This window comes from Somniosus microcephalus, unplaced genomic scaffold, assembly GCF_052327205.1.
Source record: "Somniosus microcephalus isolate GS21.2 unplaced genomic scaffold, FLI_Smic_1.0 unresolved_chr5, whole genome shotgun sequence".
Taxonomy (NCBI): Eukaryota; Metazoa; Chordata; class Chondrichthyes; order Squaliformes; family Somniosidae; genus Somniosus; species Somniosus microcephalus.
The window spans coordinates 33,064,529-33,082,702 of NW_028225183.1; the positions used below are offsets into that span (position 1 = coordinate 33,064,529).

Genomic DNA, 18,174 nt, shown 5'->3' on the forward strand with positions numbered 1-18,174 from the left:
ACTCAATTATCAGAAACTGACAGGTACCAGACAACACCACATTCACATAGCAGAACCTGACAGGTACAGGACAAAACATCACTCACATAACAGAAACTGACAGGTAAAGGACAAAAGCCCACTCACGTACTGGAAACTGACAGGTATGGGACAAAATCCCAGTCACGTACCAGAAACAGACAGGTTCAGGACAAAACACAACTCACATAACAGAAACTGACAGGTAAAGGACAAAAGCCCTCTCACGTACTGGAAACTGACAGGTATGGGACAAAATCCCAGTCACGTACCAGAAACAGACAGGTACAGGACAATACCCCACTCACATACCAGAAGCTTGACAGATACAGGAGAAAACGACACACACATAACAGAAACTGATACGTATAGGACATAGCCCCACTAACTGATAGGTATAGGACAAAGCCCCAATCACGTACCAGAAACTGATGGGTACAGACAGACCCCTGCTGACCCATGAGAAACTGACAGGTACAGGACAAAATTACAATCACATACCAGAAACTTACAAGTACAGGACAAACCCACCACTCACACACCAGAAACTGGCAGGAACAGTAAAAAAACACACTTATATACCAGAAAATTACAGGTACAGGAAAAATCACAAATAACATAAGGGAAACTGTCAGGAATAGGTAAAAACCTCACTCACATTCCAGAAGCTGACAGGTACAAAACAAAACTCCACTCACATAACAGAAACTGACAGGAACAGGACAAAATCCCACACATTTCAAGTCAAAAGCCCACTTACAGACAAGTAAATGACATGTACATGACAAAAATCTTTTCACATACCAGATACTGAAAGGTAGAGCACAAACACAATCACATATCAGTAACAGGCAAGTACAGGACAAAACCCCACTCACACATCAAAAACTTGCAGTTACAGGTCAAAACCGCACTCACATACCAGGAACTGATAGGTAAAGGACAAATTCACACTCACATACAAGAAACTGACATTAACAGGTAAAACTCCAATCACATAGCAGAAATTGAGAGGTACAGGACAAAACCCCATGCACGTACCAGAAACAGACAGGATCAGGACAATACACAACCCACATACCAGAAACTAACAGGTACAGGCAAAATTCCACTTACATACCAGAAACTGACAGAAACAAGTCAAAATTCCAGTCATATTCCAGAAACTGGCAGGAACAGGGCTATACCCCACTTACAGACAAGAAAATTACAGGTACAGGACAATATCCTATTCACATTCCAGAAATTGACATGTTCAGCACAAACCAACTCACAGATCAGTAACTGGCAAGTACAGGACAAAACCTCACTCACATATCAAAATCTTACAGTTACAGGTCAAAATCCCACTCATATACCAGGTACTGATAGGTACAGGAAAACAACCCACACTAATCTATCGGAAACTGACTGGTACTGAATAAAACCAGATAGCATACAAGAGATCGATGGGTACAGAATAGAACCAACATTCACAGACCAGAGATTGACTGTTAGAGTAAAACCTAAAATTCACGTATCAGAAGCTGCCAGTTACAGTGTATCACCCACACTCTCTCATCAGAGACTGACAGGTACAGAGTAAAACCTACATTCACCATCCAGAGACTGACAGGTGCAGGTTGAATTACAAACTGACACAGAGTATCGGAGTGTGACAGACTCAGAATGAATCCCACATACACGTGCAATACCAGAAAATGATAGACACAATTAATCCCACACAGACATTGATTATTAAAGACTGACTGGTTAGGAATGAATCTCACTCTCACACAAAGTCCAGAGACTGACAGAGAATTTACCTCACTGTCATATAAAGGACTAGACATTGAGAAATACAGAATCAATCACACAATGACAGGAGTTTCAGAGACAGATATACAGAATGAGAGGTACAGAATTAATTTAACTCTCACACACTGTATCTGAGACTGAAATATACAGAATGAATCCCACAATTAGATACTCCACCAGAGAGTGACAGATACTGAATTAATCTAACTCTCGCATACAGAATCATAAACTGACAAAGAGATAATTAATTTCACACTAACTCAGGGAATCAGAGACAGACAGATACAGAATGAATCCCGCACTTTCATACAACACCTGAGACTGACAGATACTGATATACTGAATTAATCTAACTCTCACATACAGATTCAAAACGGTAACACTAACTTATTAAATGATCGAGACAAAAGGATACTCACACTGACAGAAAGTAGAACAGACTGACTGATAATCAATGAATCTCACTCTCTCACATAGTATCAGGGACAGACAGATAAAAAAATCTACCTCATTTTCACTTACAGTACCAGACACTGACAATACATAATCAATCACACACCAGCACAAATTTTCAGAGACGGACATACAGATTGATTCTCAGTCACACACATTACCCAGACTGACAGATACAGATTTAATCTGAATCTCAAATGTTATCCAGAGATTGACAGTTCATGAATCAATCTCTATCTCACATACAGTATCAGACTCACAGGTGCATAATACATCCCAATCAAAGATACCGTACCAGAAACAGCCTGTCTTTGGTATTGTATGTGATTGTTATATGCAATCTTTATCTCTTAGACTTTGATACACTTTGTCAGTGTTTGTTAAATTCTGGATTTGTCAGTTTCTGGTTCAGTATGTGACAATGAGGTGCATTCAGTATCTGTCAGTCTCACGTAATGAGTGAGAATGAGAATAATTTGTTACTTCAATCTCTGATACTGTGCATCGGTGTGTGATTGATTCTGTATTGTCAATGTCTGGTGCTGTATGTGACAATTAGGTAGATTTTGTATCAGAGACAGGCAGTTGTAGAATGATTCCCAAATTCATATGCCGTGCCAGAACTGAATGATATTGAATATATCTCAGTCTCATATACAGTATCAGAGACTGACAGATACAGAATTAATCTGACACTAACAGAGTATCAGAGTCAAACAGATACAGTACCAGAAAATTATAGAGAAAAATGATCCCCACTCTGACACAGAGTATTAAATACTGACTGATACAGAATGAATCTCACTCTCAAACATATTACCATGGACTGAGAGATACAGAATATATCTCACTGTCACATAGAGTATCAGACACTGACTAACACAGAATCAATCCCACACTGACACAGATTATCAGAGACTGACAGCTATAGAATTTCATGCTCACATATGGTATCGGAGACTGACAGATACATTGCATGAATCACACACTCACATACTGTACCAGATAGTGACAGAGACAGAATAAATCCCCAACTGACAGATATAGAATAAATCTCAATCTCACATACAGTATATCAGATTGGCAGAGAGAGAGGATGAATCTCACACTGACAGCGTATCAGATGGCGACAGACCCAGAATTAATACACACTCGCTCACAGCATAAGAAAATGATAGCGACAAAATTAACCCCACATTAAAGACTGATTGGTACAGAATGAATCTCCCTCTCATATACAGCACCAGAGATTGTCAGATATATAATTACTCTAACTTGCAATTACAGAACAGAGGCTGACAGACAGAGATTGAATCTTACAGTAACACAGAGCATCAGAGGGCCGGCAGATACAGAATGACTACACGATCACATGCAGTATAATTGATTTACAGATAGATTCAGTCCCACACACAGATACAGTAGCAGATACCAGCAGAAATGGAATTAATCTCAGTGCCAGAGTCTGATAGATGCAGTAAGAATCGCACTTTCATAAATCGAGTAAGTAGCAGATTCATGCGGATTTCTTCGCTGATAGACAGTACCAGAGACAGACAGGTTCAGCTCTAATCCAACACTAATATGCAGTCCCAAAGACTGACAGATACAGAATGAATCTCACACTCACACTCAGTACCAGATACTGACATCTTAGACTTAGACTTGCACACCATCCCAGTGAATGACAGATATAGAATGAATCTCAGACTTGCACATCCCAGTGACAGACTGACACAGAATTAATGTCACACACTCGTACACTACCAGAGAATGACTGATTCCAAATGAATTCCAACACTGACACATGGTACCAGAGTCTGACCGTAACAGATGGAATCCCGCACTGACACATGGTATCAGTGACGGACAGGAAACAAATGGGTCCCACACTCACATACTGTAACAGAGACTGAGATTGAGAATGATTCCCACATTTACATAAATCACCAGAGAATGAATAATACAGAACTATTCCAATACACACATTCACAGTACTAGAGACTGGCAGACACTGAACTAAAGTGGCGGAGACCACACCGCAAGGCGTGAATATAGTGCACTGGTTGAAGGAAGTACGATTAATTGCTGTCACGTCCGGAAGAAGCGCGTGGGACCACGGATAATGGTCTGGGATTTGATTAATGGGAAGATGAAGCTTCCTCTGCTCTTGCAATGACCTTTCTGACTGCAGGGGGCGTGCTGGTGATAAAAACTCAATCTCATTGGATAAATAAAGAAGCCAATCAGAGACCTGCAGAACAATGGAAATTGACAGCATTCCTAAGCAGCCAATGACAATCATTGCCTTCACCCATCCCTCATTAGCATAGGGTTGTGGGGGCAGCCTATTTAAGCCGAGCGCGGAGCGGGATTGCGTCATATTTGTATTTGAAATCGACTTTGAGAATGGTTGACGAAAAGAAACCAGTTGCCAAGAAGGGCGCCAAGAAAACTGTCATTAAACCGGCAGCGAAGGGCGGCAAGAAGCGTAGAAAGTCGAGGAGGGAGAGTTACTCCATCTACATCTACAAAGTGATGAAGCAGGTTCACCCTGACACCGGCATCTCCTCCAAGGCCATGGGCGTCATGAACTCGTTTGTGAACGATATTTTCGAGCGTATCGCGGGTGAGGCTTCCCGCCTGGCCCATTACAACAAGCGGCACACCATCAGCTCCCGGGAGATCCAGACCGCCGTGCGCCTGCTGCTGCCCGGGGAGCTGGCCAAGCACGCCGTGTCGGAAGGGACAAAGGCGGTGACCAAATACACCAGCTCCAAGTAAAACTCCACGCTGTCCTGAAAGAACAAACCCAAAACACAAAGGCTCTTTTAAGAGCCACCCACAATCTCTCTGAAAGATCTACACAAACGCATCTCACTTTGGAATCAATTTACTGTAATGTTTCTCCTTAACAAGTGTGTTTGAGAACGTTTGAAGTTCCAACTTTAGATTTGATTTTGAATTTTCAGATAAGCAGTTTCACTGCCCAGATCGACCTTAGCGTCGTTGTTGTATTTCCCGTCCAGTAAACTACAAACACGGTCCCTGGTCGCTTTCCCTTTGTTCTCAGACCCGTTCACTTGCAGCGCCTTCCGACGAATTAAAAGCTTGTTTTCGAGATGAGACTCGGATTTCATTCACCTCAATCTCTGCAAAAACATTTTCATTTTTTTCAATGCCAGTTGGGAGTCAATCCTTTAATTAACCCGAGAATTACTGTAATCTAACAACCCAGAATGGGGTTTCTTAGAGACCAGAACGCGGTCAGTTTGAACACTCTGTCCCTCTCTTCTCACAGCAGGACTCCCAGATCTGGTTTCACTCCCGCAGCAGCGCCTGTGCAAAGGATCGATCGATAATCTGTGAATCCTCACTTTTACACAGATTGAGCTGGAATGTGTCCCGTTACACAATCAATGGGGATTTGATCCCGCCCGATACAGTTTGAAATTGAACCCGAAATTAATCCCAATTGTAACAGCCTAGAATTTGCAAGGGAGAGATGGAATAAGACAAAAGGAATAAAAAACTGTCCGGAAATCTTTGGCGAATAGTTCATTTATTAACTTAATTCGCTGGTTTAGGAAAATATTGGCGGGCTTTTTGAAATTAAAAATCGTTGGCGGTCTGACTGTTGGGGACAGTTATTCCCGCACCCTTGCCATTGGCGGGAAAAACAGACTGTGATTGGTCACCGGAAAACACCAATGAAATTCCCCACAGAGCGACCAATCACAAGTTCGTATTTTCATTCCTCCAGAAGGTATAAGTAGGGCAGATGTGGGCGGAGTGTATCATTATTTCTTTCAACGAGTGAATTGTGGAAATGTCTGGAAGAGGAAAAACCGGCGGTAAAGCTCGGGCCAAGGCCAAATCCCGTTCATCCCGGGCCGGACTGCAGTTCCCTGTGGGCCGTGTTCACAGGCTCCTGCGAAAGGGCAACTACGCTGAGCGTGTGGGTGCCGGAGCCCCGGTCTACATGGCTGCTGTGCTCGAGTATCTGACTGCTGAAATCCTGGAGCTGGCCGGGAACGCGGCCCGCGACAACAAGAAGACCCGCATCATCCCCAGACACCTGCAGCTGGCCATCCGCAACGACGAGGAGCTCAACAAGCTGCTGGGAAAGGTGACCATCGCTCAGGGCGGGGTGCTGCCTAATATCCAGGCGGTGCTGCTGCCCAAGAAAACCAGCACTGCCAGCTCCAAGAGCAAGTAAACTGGACAAGATTCAATCTAATACCCCAAAGGCTCTTTTCAGAGCCACCCACTTTATCTGTGAAAGGGTTGTTTACTGTTCAGCCGGGTTGTTTACTGTTCAGCCATTCTCGGTTATGAACAGGACATGTAGAACTGTAAATCCACAAACATTACAGCGGGTTTGTTGTTACCGAATATTCAGATCAGCGATTCAATACAGAGGGGGGCTGGCTTCAGAGAAAAACAAAACACACGGAAACTTAACGTGAGACCGGCCCTATTTAAACACATTGGGAGAGCCGAATATGAACGCATGTTAAGAAACGATTATTAAGCCAGTGAGCGGTTGATGGGAGAACCGTTCCTTATTGGGCCAATAATTCCATATACATCCTGAGCACATTGATCCATACTAACTTTTCCCCTTTTAATTTGCAGACATAGAAACATAGAAGATAGGAGCAGGAGTAGGCCATTCGGCCCTTCGAGCCTGCTCCGCCGTTCAACGAGAGCATCAACGAGAACATCGAACCAGAATTACAGCTCTGGTTAATATAAAATATTCCAAATAGTAACTACCTCTCCCCGCAGTAAGAGTTGATTTTAAAAGTGAGCTTCAGACTTCAGGCACCTCGTTCTCTCTCGATGATCAATCCCGGTATGTGGAGTTGGATCAGTGCTCCCACTTATAGTTTCCTACTGGGCGGGTGCAGTCAGTTTACTGGGCAGATCACTCACATTTAAACCTAGACCATACCCAGACATTCACTGCCCCCACTTTATAAATCTCAATTACATTAACACTGCAAGACCAGCACGGTGTGTGCACAGTCCAATTTGCCTTGGGGCCATCGCAGCTCTTTCCTTTGCTGATTTGGTGGCTCTTAAAAGAGCCGTTGTTGTATTTGGTGCTGAAGTCTGGAGCCAGGCAGGGTGAGTTTAGGCGCGCTCCCCGCGGATGCGGCGGGCCAGCTGGATGTCTTTGGGCATGATGGTGACTCGCTTGGCGTGGATGGCGCACAGGTTGGTGTCCTCAAAGAGCCCCACCAGGTAAGCCTCGCTGGCCTCCTGCAGGGCCATGACGGCCGAGCTCTGGAAGCGCAGGTCGGTCTTGAAGTCCTGAGCGATCTCCCGCACCAGGCGCTGGAAGGGCAGTTTGCGGATCAGCAGCTCGGTGGATTTCTGGTAGCGGCGGATCTCCCTCAGAGCCACAGTGCCGGGTCTGTAGCGATGGGGTTTCTTCACTCCGCCCGTGGCTGGAGCGCTCTTCCGGGCCGCTTTGGTCGCCAGCTGTTTGCGAGGAGCTTTCCCTCCGGTCGATTTGCGCGCTGTCTGCTTGGTCCTGGCCATTTTCTGAACCGATCTCAGCAAAATCTGCAACACACGGACTGTTAATGCGGAATTTGCTGTGTGTCCGCCTTGTTATACTCAGTGAGGGACCGCCCCGAGCACTGATTGGCTGGAGACCGGCACCCACCCACTTCAAACCCAACTCTGACCAATCAATGAAACGCTGGAAACTCAGGCCCCGATTTGCTGAGCTGTGATTAATCGCCCATTTCAAAAAGTCCGCCAAATTTAGTGCAGGAAATAACCGTCTTGAGACAAATCGATTTTATTCTGCACATATTGAGACGATCATTGCCAGAATAATTGAAGGTTTTAAATGTACCTTCCTGGGCTTGGTGCTTTAGGGCCCTTCCCATTGCCCGCACTCTGGGCTGTTGATGCTGACAGGAGCGGGGAAAGGGACCCGCGCCAATCTCCCGCTCTTCCACTCGATTCCTCTCCCTCTCCTCTCCAGCCCATTCAGAATTTCCTCCGCCCGTCCCATTGTGACGTTAGCCGCCGCTTTCAGGGGAGAGGATCAGAATTCAGTCGCTTCTCTCTGTCCCTGTGGAGCCTGTGAGAAGGCCTTGGCCAATAATCTGTCATTGGGTAACTGTGCAGTCAGCGATCTGATACTCGGCACATTTCAGATTGCTGAATGGAGACTTATTGGCGCCGGTTACAGATAAGAGGCTGACAAATTAAACCTGTTCATAGAACAGCGCCAGGAATTACTGACGGTGAACGCAGAATAACCGAACAAAAGGACCGAGATTTTAAAATCATTCCATTGAAACTAGACTTTAGATTAATTCGCTTCCACCCAGCACTGGAATTGGCGGGCTTTTTCTAAAGCAAAAAATTCAAACAAATCGCCTGGTCGACAATTTCAACCAATGACGTGCTTACTTTCTAATGTGTGATTGTAGTTCTGTGATTGGTGAAGAAATGGGACTGTGAAGGAGACCACCAATCAGAAGTAAGGTCGGGTTCGACTTGACTGAGAAAGGCAGGGAGGGGGGGGGAGACAGAGTGAGAGATTAAACAGAGAGAGCGGGAGGGGAGGAGACAGTTTCAAGAGTGACAGACAGAGCAGAGAGCGGCCTCTGATCTTCCAGCTCCACCTCCAGCTTTCTGCAACCGCCAATTTCAAACCGTTTCTCGACAGTAGAACCGAAACACAGCGCTCCGCACAAACCCTTACAGACTCGGACTTCATATTCAAGGGTTTGCTGAAACCAGAATCTTTTACATAAGTTCCGGTTACAATTAACAATCAGTAATATTCGCGCCTATATACAGTCCCTTCAATCACAAGTCGACCCGTCTCCTTCCATGTCAATCTCTGACCTTATTCTCTCTCCCCACACAGACGGGTTCAGCAGTTTACAAACTGATTTGGAGAATCTCATGTGTTGGGGTTTGAGTTGTGACGCGGGGTATCCCCAGTGTCACCGTCTCACAGAGACTCTCACCCTGAACCTGTGAACTGAAAATGACCCTGAACTGAGACTGGAGCCGAACACTCCCTCAGTTAGAGTGAGGCCCGGCCCGGACATCCCATTGTGTTTTATTGGACACTGGGGGAGGGGTGGGTGCAGCGAATGTCAGCGAGTCACCAGGAAGCCGGGTTTCATTTGAAATGATTTCAATCGGGAGTCTGAGACCGGCCCCGGGCCATGGATCATCTGATTCCGCGATCAGCTCTTTTTGGAATGATGTGGTGGCTCTGAAAAGAGCCTTTGGGTTCAGATGTTTACAAGTTGTCCTTTTTACTTTCTTTTGCTCGCTGCTTTGGGAGACTTTGCTGATTTGGGCTTGGCCTTGGGTTTTTCCAGCTTGGCTGCCTTCACCTTTCCGCCTGTTGCCTTCTTGGGGCTCTTGGGCTTCTTCACCGCCGCCTTCTTCCCAGCCGCCGCTTTCACTGTCTTTTGTGCCGTTGCTGTCTTCTTGTTGCTCGTTTTTTTGGCTGCTGGTTTCTTTGCTGGAGATTTCTTGGCTGCTGGTTTCTTGGCTGGAGATTTCTTGGCTGCTGGTTTCTTGGCTGGAGATTTCTTGGCTGCTGGTTTCTTGGCTGGAGATTTCTTAGCTGCCGGTTTCTTTACTGCAGATTTCTTGGTTGCCGGTTTCTTCACCTTCTTTCCCTCTTTCCGCTGGGATTCCTTCTTAGCGATCCTGAAGGAACCCGAGGCGCCCGTGCCCTTGGTCTGCTCCAGGGAGCCGTTTTCCACTTTCCTCTTGATACTTAACCTGATCTGGGAACTTAACTTCAGCACATCGACGCCGTTGGCAGCCAGAGCCTTCTTTATCGCGACCAGCGACATCCCCTTGCGATCGCTGCCACTCGCCACAACCTCGAGGATCTGTTCGCCCAACGTGGGACCGGCTGGCTTGGAGCGGGGAGCTGCCTTCTTCTTGCTGGGAGACTTGGTTTGAGCGGCGGCGGCAGGAGGAGCCGTTTCGGCGGCTGCAGTCTCAGTCATGTCGGCGATTCTGTAGAAAATCTCTCTGACAGTCAGAGCTGTGTCAGAAATGAAACGAGAGGCGGCGGCACAGAGCAACTTAAAGGCAGCGAGCGGACGGGGCGGAGACATCCTGCTGTCAGCTCCCGGCCCCTCCAGCCTCTCTGTGTTTCTCTCTCCTCATTAACTCTCCGATTCCAATTAAACTCGGGCACTCCACATTCCCAGGCTAGACTCTGTTTCTCTCGAAGACCGGGATGTTTGCTGTCGAGAAAGTTTCATCAGAATTAAAGGCAGCAATTTCGATTTAAAGCCGTTTCATTGCTGCACTGATCGCGCTCTCTCACCCGATCGCGCACATGTTCACTGTTTTTTGACTGAAATTTGAAATCAAATAAAGCTTCACGTTTAATTCCCACTCCAGGGCTGAGCAGGGGTGCAGGACGATCCTATGACAGGGAAATCTTTGAATTTTACACAAGAGGGTCTCTGAATTCCGGCGATAAGAGCGGACACACAAACACAGTGACATTAGTCTAACCCACCCGTCCCTTTAACACACTCTCGGTGACACAATGTTCACTCTGCTCATTCACAGCACAATCTGTTCCCAGATTTACAGTTCACAGGACAGGTTTTCCTCTCCGCTCGGCCTGTGCTGCCGATTCTCGGGGTTAGTTGGAGTTTCCCAACTCAGTCAGTGTTAAACACTCTGAGGTCGGCGCTCTGTTCCCCAGATTCAGGGGCAGCACCAGAGAGAGAGAGAGAAACAGACACAATGTCAGTGTTGCACTTTCAACAGTGCTTCCATATCAGGCTCAACTGTATCCCGCTCTGACAAACAGTACAAGAGAGAGCGGATAGCGAGAGAGTGAGAGAGACAGTGAGAGAGAGAGAGATTGGGCTGAGCGAGAGACAGGCCAGAGCGAGGCAGGGCGGTGAAAAAAACATACAGCCTATCAGTTCCAGGCTGGGCTCTCCAGTCCCGTGAATCCAGAGAGATCCCACTGGGGAGGCAGAGGATGCAGACTCACCTCTCACTGAGAGTTACAAGATTCACAGGAATGGTTCCACGGATGAGGGACCTCAGTGCCGGGGAGAGTCTGGCGAAGCTGGGGTTGTTCTCCTTCGAGCAGAGAATGTTGGGAGATTTGATCGAGGAGTTCAAAATCAAAAAGTGCCTGGACAGAGTAGACAGCGAGAAACTGTTCCCATTGGTGGAAGGGTGGGGAAGCAGAGGACACAGATTGAAGGTGATTGATAAATGAAGCAGAGGTGCCCTGAAGACACAGTTTTTGATGCAGTGAGCGGTTATGATCTGGAATGCACTGCCTGAAAGGATGATGGTGGCAGATTCAATCCTGGCTTTGAAAAGGGAATTGGATAAACACCTGAAGGAAATACATTTGCAGGGCTCCGGGGAAAGGGCGGGGGATTGGGACAAACTGAAGGGCCCTTGTTGGCACGGGCTCGACGGGCCGAATGGACTTCTTCTGTGCTGGAAACATTCAATGATTCTAGGCTTCTATGATATTGTTCCAGAGACAGACACATTATTAATCCCACACTGCGGGACAATATCAGAGAGTGAGAGGAACAATGTCCCATATTTAACCCTCTCTTCCCTGTTGTACTCTCTTACAATCTCGCAGCTCAGGGTCGTTCGGTGTTACTCTCAGTAACCGAGTGATTCTCTCCGATTAAATTAATCTGGTGCTGTTCCTGTCAGATATTAACTCCTGCACGGTCTCAGCAAACACTCCGAATCCTTCGTTCCTCAATAGTTTCTGCAGGATTGCTTTGTGAAGAAGCGATCATGAAGAACAAACAGCCTGCACGGAATGATCCCAAATTGAGCATCTTAAAGGGGCAAGCCTCCAGCTTTAAACATTCTCTGTCCTTTTCCCCCCAGGCCCAGTTCATTTGCTCAGATTCTGATAAAAGTGAGTTGGGGAAAGTTCCCTTTGATTATTGTGCTCAATGAATGCAGGGAGTTGCGCTTGCGCTGTTTAGCCCCGCCCCCTCAATCAATTTCCAGTGAGCAGTAGAGCGCATGCGGGTCCCCTCCCCCAGCTCTGCCTCTGTTCGCCATTCACTCAGTGAGCGGAAGAAGATGGCCCGGAATGTAGACATCAGGGCCCCGGAGGAAGGCAGCAAACAGCAGCCTCCTTACAGCAGCACATCACTTTGGGAGCGTGTCCGCAGATGGACTCAGAGATCGGCATTGAGTCCGGGGACAGTTCAGGGGGAGTCGGCATCTGTTTGTAAGAGCCGGAGTGGAACAAGAACTGGTCTCAGAGCAAGGAGTGAGTGAGGGAAGGGAGAGGCCGTTCTCGGGCTGTGTGTGGCCAGCGTGTGTCCAGGGTAAGGGGGACAGAATGGGAAGGATCTGCTATTTACAATCATTGTTGCTTTCTCTCGGCAAACCAGTAGTGAATGTTCCCGGTTTAGTTCCAGACTCGCCGTGTTTCTTGTCATTGGACAGTGAGCAGTGGAAGCAGAGCCGGACAGTAAGGATTGATACAAAGAGCATCTATTGCAGGCACCAGGTGAGAAGTGTGAAAGACACGTTTTAAACAGGGGCTGTTTGTTTTTGTTTGAATGGTTAGTCCCATGGGAGAGGGACTTAGCATGGAAACATCGAAACATAGAAGATAGGAGCTGGAGTAGGCCATTCGGCCCCTCGAGCCTGTTCCGCCATTCAACGAGATCATGGCTGATCATCCAAATTCAGTAACCTGACCCTGCCTTCTCCCCATATCCCTTAACCCCTTTAGCCTTAAGAAATATATCTAACTCCTTCTTGAATATATTTAATGAATTGGCCTCCACTGCCTTCTGTGGTAAAAAATTCCACAGGTTCACCACACTCTGGGTGAAGAAGTTCCTCCTCATCTCTGTCCTAAATGGCTTACCCCTTATCCTTAGACTGGGAAACCTGGTTCTGGACTCCCCGGCCATCGGGAATATCCTTCCTGCATCTAGTGTGTCTAGTCCTGTTAGAATTTTATAAATTTTAATGAGATCCCCTCCCTTCTAAATTCCAGCGAGTATAAGCCCAATCGACCCAATCTCTCCTCATACTTTATTCCTGCCATCCCAGGTATCAGTCTGGTGAATCTTTGCTGCACTCTCTCCATGGCAAGAGCATCCTTCCTCAGATAAGGCGACCAAAACTGCACACAATACTCAAGGTGTGGTCTCACCAAGGCCCCGTACAACTGCAGCAAGACATCCTTGTTCCTGTACTCAAACCCTCTCGCTACGAAGGCCAACGTACCATTTGCCTTCTTAACCACCTGCTGCACCTGCATGCTTACTTTCAGCGACTGATGCACAAGGACACCCAGGTCTCATTGCACTTCCCCTTCGCCCAATCTATTGCCGTTCAGATAATAATCTGCCTTCCTGTATTTGTCACTAAAGTGTATAACCTCACATTTATCCACAGTATACTGCATCTGCCATGTTTGTGCCCAATCTGCCCTGTGTAAATATCCCTGCTCCATCGGGTAGTCCCATTCACGGAGCAGTGCAGCGGTTGGTTTGTGGCACTGAATTGCTGTAAAATTGGAAAACACACTTGGTGTAGAGAAGCTGATTGCTGCAGTACTGCAGTGGAGTCAGACACTGACACTGTTTGTATCGCTGGCTTTCCTCTGCGAATGTTCATAATGATTGTTAGCAGAGAGATTATAAATTGACCCAGAGAGTGGTGAACCTGTGGAATACTCTACCACAGAAGGCAGTTGAGGCTAATTCATTAAGTATATTCAAGAAGGAGTTAGATATATTTCTTAAGGCTAAAGTGATCAAGGGATATGGGGAGAAGGCAGAGACAGGGTACTGAGTTTGGATGATCAGCCATGATCTCATTGAATGGCAGAGCAGGCTCGAGGGGCCGAATGGCCTACTCCTGCTCCTATCTTCTATGTTTCTATCACCTTTTTATTTTTTACCTCATCTGTTCTTGATTTATAAGAAATACTTTTAATCCCTACAGGCAAGTATTTGAAGTAACCGGATTAAATGTGAAGCTCCCTCCACCTGAGGCATGAGGAACAGTGCAGCCAGCTCCATCTCACACACAGTAGGTATGTTATCACTCCCAGAGTGCAGAGACACGGACAGGTTATCAGTTCCACAGTCACAGACAGCAGCAGTGGTCAGTCCACCACTGCTCACAGTTTACAGTGACACATTTTCAATCCAGCAGTCAAACAGATCAGGAGAGACCGAGGTTGTTTCCATTTCACCACAACTCAGTACTGCTGACAGGTAGATACATCAATCCCAGCCCATAATCACACCCACTATCAGGTTGAAAGGCTCTGTGTCAATCTCACAAGAGTGCAGCCTGAGCTACAAAATAAATATCCAATACGACAGACTGGTTGAAAGTTACAGAATCCAACGCAATGAATTAACCCAGAGTGCAGACTGATAAGAACATAAGAAATATACGAAACAGGAGCAGGATTGGGCATTTGGCTCTTCGAGTCTGCTCCGCCATTCAGTGAGATCATGGATGATACACTGACTCATCTCCATTTTTCTGCAATATCCCCATATCCGTTTATACTCCTAATATTCAAAAATCTATCGATTTCTGTCTTGAATACACTCAACAACTGAGCCACCACAGCCCTCTGGGATTCAGAATTCCAAAGATTCATCACCCTCTGAGTGAAGAAGTTTATCCTCATCTCAGTACTAAATGTACGACCTCTTATTCTGGGACTGGGACCTCTCGTTCTAGACTCCCCAGCCAGGGTAAACCTCCTCCTTGCATCTACCCTGTGAAGTCTGATAAGAATTGTGTATGTTTCAATGAGATCATCTCTCATTCTTCTAAAGTCTGGGGAATTTAGGCCTATTATACTCAATCTGTCCCCCAAACCAGGAACCAGTCTGGTGAATCTCCGTTGCACCCCCTCTATGACATTACATATACACATTACATACCAGTCCAAAAATCTCATACATAAACATATTGAAAGATATAGTATCAATTCCATTAGTACTGACAATGCTACACAGTGCATACCACTCCAAAAATCTTAAACAGTAACAGATTAAAAGTATCATATCAATTCGATTATTACAGCCTGAACCACACAATCACAGAGTACCAGAGACTCACTGATACAGAATTTATACCACACTCACACACAGTACCATAGACTCACAGATACAGAATAAATACCACACTCGCACACAGTACCAGAGACTCACAGATACAGAATTTATACCACACTCACACACAGTACCAGAGACTCACAGACACAGAATTTATTCCACACTCACACACAGTACCAGAGACTCACAGACACAGAATTTATACCACACTCACACACAGTACCAGAGACTCACTGATACAGAATTTATACCACACTCACACACAGTACCAGAGACTCACAGATACAGAATTTATACCACACTCACACACAGTACCAGAGACTCACAGACACAGAATTTATTCCACACTCACACACAGTACCAGAGACTCACAGACACAGAATTTATACCACACTCACACACAGTACCAGAGACTCACTGATACAGAATTTATACCACACTCACACACTGTACCAGAGACTCACTGATACAGAATTTATACCACACTCACACACTGTACCAGAGACTCACAGATACAGAATAAATACCACACTCACACACAGTACCAGAGACTCACTGATACAGAATTTATTCCACACTCACACACAGTACCAGAGACTCACAGATACAGAATAAATACCACACTCACACACTGTACCAGAGACTCACAGACACAGAATTTATACCACACTCACACACAGTACCAGAGACTCACAGACACAGAATTTATACCACACTCACACACAGTACCAGAGACTCTCAGACACAGAATTTATACCACACTCACACACAGTACCAGAGACTCACAGACACAGAATTTATACCACACTCACACACAGTACCAGAGACTCACTGATACAGAATTTCTACCACACTCACACACTGTACCAGAGACTCACTGATACAGAATTTATACCACACTCACACACTGTACCAGAGACTCACTGATACAGAATTTATACCACACTCACACACTGTACCAGAGACTCACTGATACAGAATTTATACCACACTCACACACTGTACCAGAGACTCACTGATACAGAATTTATACCACACTCACACACTGTACCAGAGACTCACAGATACAGAATTTATACCACACTCACACACTGTACCAGAGACTCACAGATACAGAATAAATACCACACTCACACACTGTACCAGAGACTCACTGATACAGAATTTATACCACACTCACACACTGTACCAGAGACTCACTGATACAGAATTTATACCACACTCACACACTGTACCAGAGACTCACAGATACAGAATAAATACCACACTCACACACTGTACCAGAGACTCACTGATACAGAATTTATACCACACTCACACACTGTACCAGAGACACTCAGATACAGAATAAATACCACACTCACACACTGTACCAGAGACTCACTGATACAGAATTTATACCACACTCACACACTGTACCAGAGACTCACAGATACAGAATAAATACCACACTCACACACTGTACCAGAGACTCACAGATACAGAATTTATACCACACTCACACACTGTACCATAAACTCACTGATACAGAATTTATACCACACTCACACACAGTACCAGAGACTCACAGACACAGAATTTATACCACACTCACACACAGTACCAGAGACTCACAGACACAGAATTTATACCACACTCACACACAGTACCAGAGACTCACTGATACAGAATTTCTACCACACTCACACACTGTACCAGAGACTCACTGATACAGAATTTATACCACACTCACACACTGTACCAGAGACTCACTGATACAGAATTTATACCACACTCACACACTGTACCAGAGACTCACTGATACAGAATTTATACCACACTCACACACTGTACCAGAGACTCACTGATACAGAATTTATACCACACTCACACACTGTACCAGAGACTCACAGATACAGAATTTATACCACACTCACACACTGTACCAGAGACTCACAGATACAGAATAAATACCACACTCACACACTGTACCAGAGACTCACTGATACAGAATTTATACCACACTCACACACTGTACCAGAGACTCACTGATACAGAATTTATACCACACTCACACACTGTACCAGAGACTCACAGATACAGAATAAATACCACACTCACACACTGTACCAGAGACTCACTGATACAGAATTTATACCACACTCACACACTGTACCAGAGACTCACAGATACAGAATAAATACCACACTCACACACTGTACCAGAGACTCACTGATACAGAATTTATACCACACTCACACACTGTACCAGAGACTCACAGATACAGAATAAATACCACACTCACACACTGTACCAGAGACTCACAGATACATAATTTATACCACACTCACGCACTGTACCAGAGACTCACAGACACAGAATTAATTCCACACTCACACACTGTACCAGAGACTCACAGATACAGAATAAATACCACACTCACACACACTATACCAGAGACTCACAGACACAGAATTTATTCCACACTCACACACAGTACCAGAGACAGAGAGATATAGAATGTATCCCACACTCGCACAAGATACCAGAGACTGACAGATACATAATTAATCCCACACCCAAACACATTACCAGAGATTGACAGATGCAAATGGATCCCACACTCGCACAGTTCCACTCACCAGTACCAGACAGAGACACAGTATCAGTCTTACAGTTTCTAACAGTGTATCCACAGGACATTAATTAAAATATCCCTCCTTCATGTACAGCATGAGAGAGAGAAAAGCGAGTGAGAGTGTCGGTATTAGACTTCCTGTCAATGTGCCAATTTCAC

General features: G+C 45.6%; 1 protein-coding gene across 1 annotated transcript; it reads right to left on the reverse strand.

Moving 5' to 3' along the window:
- Window positions 1-9,552: 9,552 nt before the first annotated feature.
- Window positions 9,553-10,299, reverse strand: LOC147087825 (histone H1-like). Its single transcript, XM_085977840.1, has one exon. The coding sequence runs from the start codon at window positions 10,278-10,280 to the stop codon at window positions 9,570-9,572; it is 711 nt and encodes a 236-aa protein (XP_085833966.1). The 5' UTR covers window positions 10,281-10,299; the 3' UTR covers window positions 9,553-9,569.
- Between the last annotated feature and the right edge of the window lie 7,875 nt (window positions 10,300-18,174).